This window comes from Artemia sp. Qi Xiang Cuo, chromosome 6, assembly GCF_049724085.1.
Source record: "Artemia sp. Qi Xiang Cuo chromosome 6, ASM4972408v1, whole genome shotgun sequence".
Classification (NCBI taxonomy): Eukaryota; Metazoa; Arthropoda; class Branchiopoda; order Anostraca; family Artemiidae; genus Artemia; species Artemia sp. Qi Xiang Cuo.
In genome coordinates, this window is record NC_142799.1 from 11286136 (window position 1) to 11295378 (window position 9243).

The 9243-nt window shown below is 35.9% G+C and overlaps 1 protein-coding gene across 1 annotated transcript; it reads left to right on the forward strand.

The window, feature by feature from the left end:
- Window positions 1-390: 390 nt before the first annotated feature.
- LOC148950864 (uncharacterized) lies at window positions 391-7659 on the forward strand. The gene is made up of 3 exons (XM_089090055.1): window positions 391-1030; window positions 3132-3304; window positions 7374-7659. The coding sequence occupies exons 1-3, from the start codon at window positions 430-432 to the stop codon at window positions 7539-7541; spliced, it is 942 nt and encodes a 313-aa protein (XP_088946181.1). The 5' UTR covers window positions 391-429; the 3' UTR covers window positions 7542-7659.
- The last annotated feature ends 1584 nt before the right edge of the window (window positions 7660-9243 follow it).

Sequence of the window (9243 nt, forward strand, 5' to 3'; positions counted from 1 at the left end):
CAAATCCCTACTTATGATCTCACGTTTAAACATTCCAAGTAAGCCACAAAGCGTAGTTATTATTCTAGGCTTTTATGCAAGTCGCTTGCAGAGGTATATACTTAATAAATGTCTTTACAATTAATGCCAGGAGCATGAAATCCGGCGCAAATAACACGGCCATCAACAAACCTATTTAGGCTTTTTATGATCCAACAGAACTTAATTGCTTATGTCGAGATTGAATGATGACCATGATCTTTCCTCCCATATTTACTTCATTTAACCAATCATATTGCAAATAAGCTAAATACTTGATTGTGATTGGCTGTTGGAACAGAAGGAGTACAAATTCAGACGGCGTACTTCTTGATGCTTGAAGGAGATATTTTTGGGTCTGATTTAGTTCAAAGAAGAAAGGGTGTTGCTTAACAGTGAATATATTCTGTAATGACTGTGAACCCGCCGATAGACATGAGACGTGATTTTTTAACCAGCAATCCATGGCAAAGTAATCGGTTTTTCCAGTTACATGTTAATTCAGAGCCAAAAGACTATTCTCAGTATAAGAGCTTGGATCAAGAATGTGATAAAAAGCCAAAAATAGGTTTTTCAATTGAATCTATCGTTGGAAATGAGGAAATCTGTGAAGATCAGTTGACTCCAAGATCTTCCACGACCCCTCAAAGGACTCCATCACCAGTCTCCTCTGCAGCCCCTACCCCAGAAACTCCTGTATCCCCCATTGTTCTATCTCAACAAGTACCTCAACAACATTTTCAATGGCCGCCACTTCACCAGGGTCAACCACAAGTTCTTGAAGCTCTGACCCAGCTAAGGGCATTATACAGTGGCGAAGCACAACTGCCTCATCACTTGGCAGCAGCAGTTGGTCTGCAACAGCCTATGAATCATGCTTCTGTTGGGCTAGCTCATATGCCTAATTTTCAGGGTCTTCCTGGGGTTTCACCAATGATGCAAACATCGAATCCTCTTTACCCTTGGCTAATGGCTCGACAAAACCGATTTTTTGGACATCGATTCCCTCCAGGTAAAATACTGCTTAATTTTATTCTTGCGTTAATTTAGTTAATTTGATTAAATTATCGTACTATAAGTTTAAGCTGTGTATACCACTCTCCGTAAGAATTCGTCTTATAACCAGTGACGTTATTTTCAATGGAGCAGGGGGGAGGGGGACTGCCCCTCCAGATCCCAGTTTGCCCCTCCCCCAGCTGAAATCTAGTTTCTTCTAAAATATTGTCAAAACTAAGATAAGCCTGCATAATTCAAGCATCCACCGAAACGGGTCAATTTTCTTTAGTATATCTTTGCTTTTGTCGCTTATTTTTCTGTTTTCGCTGTCATTTTTGCTTGATATGGGAAACAGGGCTGCAAATTTGCCCCCCCCCCTCAAAATTTTTACGAAATTATGCAACTGCTTACAGAGACTTCATGTTTTTCGGGAATTGATTTTCAAACCCCAAACAACCATTTTTTGATTAAAGTAAGAGATATAATTTATCTCTTAACAAGAGACATTAAATATGAGTTCCGTGCAGATGATGTGACACATCGTACTCTCACCAGACCCCTCGCTTCCAGTAAATTTAGGCACTAACATATAAATGTAATTCTTACAAGGATTCTGTTTATAATAAATAAAGTCGATCGCTCTTACACTGTCAAAGTTTTTATTTATATTATTACAATTCAAAGATCGAAAGCGCGTAGTTTGAGTATGGCTATGTAAGCAAGTACTGAAAGGATGGGGTCATGTGCCAACCCTGAAATACCGAGGTATTCGCTATTGCTTCAATGGTTTCTGAAATTCACATATATAACTCATCAATTTTAAAGGTTCAATGTTTGAACACCGCCCCCCCCCCCCAAATATATTTCAGCCTGGCCATGGCTCTCTTCTGGTTGAAATAAAACTCAAAAAAGGCTGATCGTTGCAAGATTCGCGGTATAGCCTAATCAATTATTTAATGCTAAACCGCTAATCGTAGCTAATATCAAGTCCGAACTTGAAAAGGTTTGGACTCCTCTTTAGGAAGTCCGTTGACTTCTAGGTAATGCTAGTAGTTACAGGATATTTGACAAGCTAATAATAATCAGGCGACGCCTTTTATGTCAAAATTATTCTAATCTTTTAAAGAGATTATTTACAGTTTCTTGCTATTGCGTTTGGCTTCCCCTTTCACTCAGCCTCTTTATTCCGAATTGATCTTACTATACTTGGGCAGTTATCTTTAGTGTTTTATGGTGCTTATAACAGTTTATCAATAATACTACCCAGCAACATTTTAAGAATGAATATACAAAGATTAATTTCACCTTGTTATTCTGTCATTTTCCGTCGGCATTTCGGAGAAAATGTGCGACGGAATATTTTGGGCTAAAATCCTGCATATCGATAATAACATTTGAAACAGGTTTGCACACCCGGCCAGGGCTGGATTTAAAGCTTTGACGGCTCTAGGCCCAAGCATTTTTGCCACTCCATTTTTGCTAAATTTTCGGGGATCTCCCGAAAAATTTGGAGATACCGGAAGCACTGAACAGGACGCAACTGATAATCCAAAAGTAATGAAAGAGCGAGGTAATATAGAACTCTTTGCTAACATTCTTGGAAGATATCTGACAGTTTATAAGTGGCTACGGAATTCCTGTGTTGTTTTAAAATTACTTTTCTGTGAATAGGCAGCACGGCGGTGGAGTGCACCTCAAACTTTAACGATAAATCCCACCAGTCCAGTTTTTGGTAAGAAAAAAGTCACTCAGGGATAATTTATTGTACCACCTGGCATTACACGCCCTTAGGCCCGGGCCTAGTGGGTCTTTTGGTAAATTCAGGCCTGCACATGGTCAAGGAGACCAGGGGTGAGTCACGCTCCCCTGAAATCCTAAATATTACCAAATTTATGAGCATTTCCTATTCATATTATCAATAAATTTGCTTGTCTTCTGCTACACCCACTCCCACCCCGAAAAAAACCAGCAAACATGACCCTTATGAAGCATTACACTTATAAAATTGTTATAAAGCACGTTTATAAGCTGTTTACTGGACATAATTTGCCGTAAATTTTTCTGTTTGCTAGATTTAGTTTTTATCATAATCTGATATCCACTTCTGTTATTTTTAGGGCCAGAAATGGCTGGATTTTTGCTAGCACCATTTCGAAAGCCAAAAAGAGTGAGGACAGCATTCAGTCCCAGTCAGTTGCTTAAGCTTGAATCAGCTTTTGACAAAAATCATTATGTTGTTGGAGCCGAAAGAAAACAGCTTGCCCAGTCTTTAAACCTTTCTGAAACACAGGTTAGTCTTGGACTCACATGTGACTATTTAGTTCTAAAACAACATCAGGTTTTTTTTCCGATTTTTTTTTTAGAATACCCAGTCCAGTGGCTCCCCCTCTTAGAATTTGAAAAATACTCATTTTTTAATTTCTTCAAAAAATGGCTTTTTTGTATTTTCATTAAAAAAAAGTTGCCTATCCTAAATTTGAAAAATACATATCCTCAACATATTTTGTTTTTTGCCTTTTTTGGCATTTTTGTAATACCGGCAAGCAATTATATTTTGTGGAGCAATTCAATATAGGACTCTTTCCTTAGAAGGAATGCTGCAAGTTTGTTTTATTGTTTTATTCTTATTGTATTTTCTATTATGTTTCTTCATACTCTAAATATACTAGGGGAATATGCGAGGGGTCTTCAGATATGGGTCTACAGCCCAAATATGGGGTATTTGAAGCTTTTTTGTAGAAAGGATTGTGTTGCATGATACTTGGATATTTTACTGTTGCGCTAAAACTTTAATATAAGATATGAAAAATGTTCTGATTCTGTTTATGTGACACATTTCGTACTTTGCGTATTATAAAACAATCTGTTACGGCCTGACAAAGAAAATTTAGCAAAAGAAAGGATAGAGATAAAATGAAGATGGAAGAGCTAACCAAGGCCGTATCCAGGGGGGGGGGGTTAGCCGGTTTGAACCCCCCCCCCCCCTAAATTTTTTACCGACTCGAAAATAAGTCGAAAATTAGTAAAACCTAGGTAAAAATCAGTAAAATTAGTCGAAAACTGAGTCAAAAATTAGTAAAACTCCCCCAAAAAAAGTCAAAAATTAGTAAAACCCCCCCTGAACAAAAATCCTGGATACGGCCCTGGAGCTAACTAACAGAAACGAAAAATAGTTGAATATGCCACAAAAAAACTTTAATTTGAGAAAAAGGGCGGAAAATAAATGATGACTTTGTTTAAAGAAAAGAAAACCAAAGCAGAAAGTGATCAGTTGAAAGAAGACTTTCTTCTTTCCAAGCCTTTTCAAATTCAGCAGTGGAGTTCTTCTTTCTGTTTTATCAACCAAGATAATCTTATTTTTTTTATCGTTGAAACCTTATTAATAATAATTTTGGGATTTCCCTACAAAAAATAATAGAAAGTGGGAAATTATATGCATGGAAATGCTGGATTAGCACAATGAGAATATAATTTTGCAAAAATCAGATTTTTGAGATTTTCACAAAGTAGCCGACAAAAATAATTGGGTTGTTTAAGTTCGAATCATTGTAGATAAAATATAGCGCTTTAAATGCCAAGGTGTTGTTTTCTTATACATTAGTCAAAAGCTGATTAGCAGCTAGCGTGATCGGTTTTTCAATGGAACACTTCCGACATGTTATCCTTTTTTTTCTATGTTGCCACTCTATAATTGGAGTTAAATTGCTATAGGATTCACCATAAAAGAGTGGCTAAGCTCATGTTTATGGCGTAGAAATTGTGGTGTTGCTAGGGGACCTTGCGGGTCTAGATGCTCGCTTGTGCTGAAAATTAGCCCATGGATGCACAGACAACTATTGAGGTACAGGATTGTCGGAAAATGGACTCGCTCCACCTTAATTTTGAGTATTCCAATGCTATCGGTACATCATTTGTTTCCAGTTTTTTATTACTGGTTCTTTCGGTTCCGGGTCTTGAATTTATCTTGTTCTTTGACCTGTTTAGTCAATTGTTGTTTTCCATTTCGCCGATTACGCAGCTTGGTTTTCATTTTTCGATTTTGGTTGTTTTTTTTTTTTACTGGACTATATTTGTACTAATTTGACGATGCTTTTTCTATGTGTGTTTTTCTTTCTCTATGTCTCTGTAATTTATGTTTGATATCTAAAGGATTCACCATAAATGAGCGGCTACGCTCTGACTTATGGTGTAGAGGTTGTGGCATTGCCAGGGATTCTTGTGAATCTATCACCCTTGAAAGGATGAGAACATCGATGGTACTGAATAAATTTGGATTCGAAGAAGAGGGGGGGGGGGGGGTAATACTCTTAATGCTTCAGTTTTAGCATCTTACTAGAGCTTGCACTCACACAAGGACAAGCCGTTTTCTGCCTAGCCTGCCATCTGAAATTAAGATGTTTCGTGGGATTTTTTTTAACCATAAGCTCCGTAGATTCACGGTAGATATTCTATATCAATAAAGTAACAAAGACGATTAAACCTGCAATTGCACATTGGACTTTTTATTCCTTATGATGCACCAAAGTATCCTATCGGGAATGTTCAAAAATAGAACAAACGAGCGTTTATTTCCCTTGCCTTCGACCCTCTTCACAGTGGCGGATCCAGGATTTTCTTAGGGGGGGGGGCGCAAAGTAGGTTGATCCGTTAAGCTTGCTTTAGAAGCAAGACTCTTGGTGTATACACCAAGAGTTGCGGGAACTTTGCCAAGCGCGTTGATGGTTGAATAATTAAAGGTGGAATAATTCATTTTATTATTCAAAACTATTTCTGAGCTTATGAAACTCTAAGCGACGAAAAACGATTAGTTTGCGCCTTTCAAACAAAAATTGAGCAAGGTGCGAAAATAATAGTTTTTTTTTCATTCTCAATGGATTAATTTATAACCGCTATTGTAGTTTCTAGCTATATTTCTATTTTACTTTGATTGCCTTCATGGTCGTTCAAAAATGGATACCGAGTAGTTAAGTTTCTTAAGATGTGCTTAGAACTCTCCGATGAAGAGACGAGGCCAAGGTTTAGGCTGAATAAGGGTATCCTCTATGCTACTCTGATAACTGAACAAATAGGACAAAATAATTTTTTTTTTCAAAAGAAAAATAAGGGCTTAACATCAAGCATTAAATTGAAAGGAATTTGCTTTTCATTATTGACTTTTGCTTTCAAATTTATATTTCGTTTGTTTTTTTGCGTCAACGTAAGCATGTCCCGGTGTGCAATTTGTTTTGTTTGTTCTAATAGAAAGCCCTTAAAACAGCAGATAAAAGTATTAGGCTAACAATTTTATTATTATTTATAAACGACTATATAGATAAAACTGTTAATGATTATTAAATAAAATTATTTAAAGTGAGTTATTAACTAATTAATATAAAAAATTATATTAAATTACACTTAATGTAAACTAAATTATATTAAATTCAAACATGATTATTAAACAGCTATTATTAATTTAGAAATCCCTGAAGCAAAACTACTAGGCTAAAATTTGGGTGACATTTTGTGTATTTCTTAGCAATTCTGACTCTTGAGGAAAAAACAGGCACATAATCAGGGAGGGATGGGGGTTCTAGACCTGGGACCCATAAAACTTGTGGTTAACATCATTTTTCTGATATTTCCTTATATTGTTCATATAATTTAAATTTTGTTGTCGTTTTGATAAGTCTCCTCCTCACTTCTAAAAATGTCCCCCTCCCTCCTCGTGAAACAAGTCCATGCATACTTTCTTGGAATTTAAATATTTCACTATTGAGGAACATGACTTTTATTATGTGAAGCAATGCTGAACGCCCATTCGAGAGGCCAATCCCCCGATCAAGTTATGCCTGCTACACTTAGGGGTCGTTTAAGATAGATTTCTATTATGTTTATTATTGAACGGAGTTATTTAAGCAGGACTTAGATTTCAGCAGGGTAATCTTTTAGTTCTTAAAATTTTACTTAAAGTATGATTTTTTGACTACTTGTTCAAGATCTAGCCATTATATACTAAACCAACACATGCAAAATTTTTCTATAAAACCAGAAGAGTAGATGCCCATGTTTTTAATAATTCTAAGCTAACTAGATATCTAAGAAAAACGCTAATCTAAATTATAGTTCTAGAGGAAAATAGAACGTTATTTAGAAAAATGTAATTAGGTCAAATTTTAAAGACAGGACTTCATTCTCTTTTAGGAGGTTGGAAAAAAAGTATTTTTTTAAGCTGTTCTAATGTTTTCCTTTAGCTTGACTTTTATTTGGGATATTGGACAACTTTTCCGATAAACTAAAGCTCAAGATTTTATTTCTATAAAAATTTATTTATAATTATAAATAATTTTTTTTTTAAATAATCATTTGTTCGTCTATTTCAGGTGAAAGTATGGTTCCAAAATAGGCGAACAAAGCACAAGAGAGTTGTCCAAGACGGTCCAGAGGACTCCTCCACGGCCGGCAGAAGACAGGATCAAAATGACATGAGAAGTGAAGAAAGTGAAATTGATGAATCTGATGCAGAGCTTGATATTGAAGATGAGCATTGATATTGGTCAATTATGTATATATGTAAATAATTTATATGTAAATTTCTTGTATAGATTATGATTACTGTACATCTTTCATTGTTACTATGTGATAAAGAGTTAAATTATATGTGTCCCAAATTAATTGAATTGAAAATTTACCATAGTTATGATGACAGGTAATTGGACTTTTACGATGTTAAGCACGAGATGATGTAAATGACTGTATGTTATAAATTGCGCATGCCAAGCAGAAGAGACAAAAAAGAATAAAAAAGGAAAAAAGAGACAATGAATTGAACAAGAACTACTAAATTAATATGGTAATAAATTAAATATGAATCTTCTGCAACTATCATTATTCTGTCTTTTCTTTTGTTAAGAAACCTTGACGTGACTGAACTTAAATCTTTATCTTTAGTCCCATTGCAATGGCTTAATCCAGGACGAGACTGAATAGGCGAGGAAGGTGAATAAAGCTTGAGCCAGCCACGACTCAAATGGAACTTACAGAATAATAGCCCTATAAGAGAGAATGATAGTAATTTAGTTATGCCTCTGTAATGGCAAATATAATTTTTGTTGAATGGGGAGTGGGGGTAAATAACATTGGCAATTACAATACTAAATTACCCAAAAATTTAAGACAATTTGGTAATTCGAAGGGTACGCAGAGTCCTGAGGTCCTTCTGCGTACTTGTGTCGTTGATCGAAAGTCGTTAGTGGTTGCCGTTGTCATTTGATTTAACTTAACAAAATATGATGTGCGGTGTGTTGTTGATAGACTGTCATGACAGTCACTGACTAATATAATCAATTAGTATCTTCAGAGTATACAAAGCACAGTCTACACTATCAACCAGTGGCGGCAATTCATGGAAATGTAAAGGGAGAGCTAAATGTAGCTTTGAAAATCTAGGGGGGGGGGCAATTTTGTTGTTCTTTCAGGATTTTATTAAAGAAAATACCAAATAGACATTTTTCGACAAAAATACCTCTGAAAATGCTGTTCTTAACGGACCCTAATGGACGACCTTATACAACTAATATTTGTTAAGCACTTTATAGGAAAATGTTATTCACAATTTCTACAGATTCATCATCCTTTGCTATCGCTGTCTCAAAACTAAGACTGGAGATCGGGAACTAAAATTGATCAGATTTTTCAACCACCAGATACCAGCTTCATATCCAGGATTTTTTATTTTGGGAGTTGGGGAGGGGTTGTACAATAGGATTTTTTTCATGGGGAAAGGTTTACCAAAATTCTAAAAGTTGTATCAAAATTTGTTTATATTCACCTTTGCTTTTTTAAGAGTCAGACAAACATATTTTTGTGGGTGGGGGGTCAAAACCCCTAGACCCCCACACCAGATACAGCCTTGGCAGACACATACCATTATTGCTTGAAATAACACCATTATTAATAAGTAACTGTCACTAGATTTATTAAAATAATATTTTTCTGCAGTCTGCATATATAAAAGTCGTTTATGACATTTTCGCACTCCTAAGCGAAATGTCGAAAACAATCTGCTTATTAGTTCTTAAGAAGAGGGTGAGGAGGGTTATGCACGCACAACCACACTTTGATCCTTCTGATCTACATTGTTCTGCTGACCGTCCCACTGACAGCTCCCTAGTAGACGGTTTTTGGCAATCATCTCAGAAGTGTAAACATATCAGATGCGACCTTAAGGCATGATAACGAAGATGTGTGCTG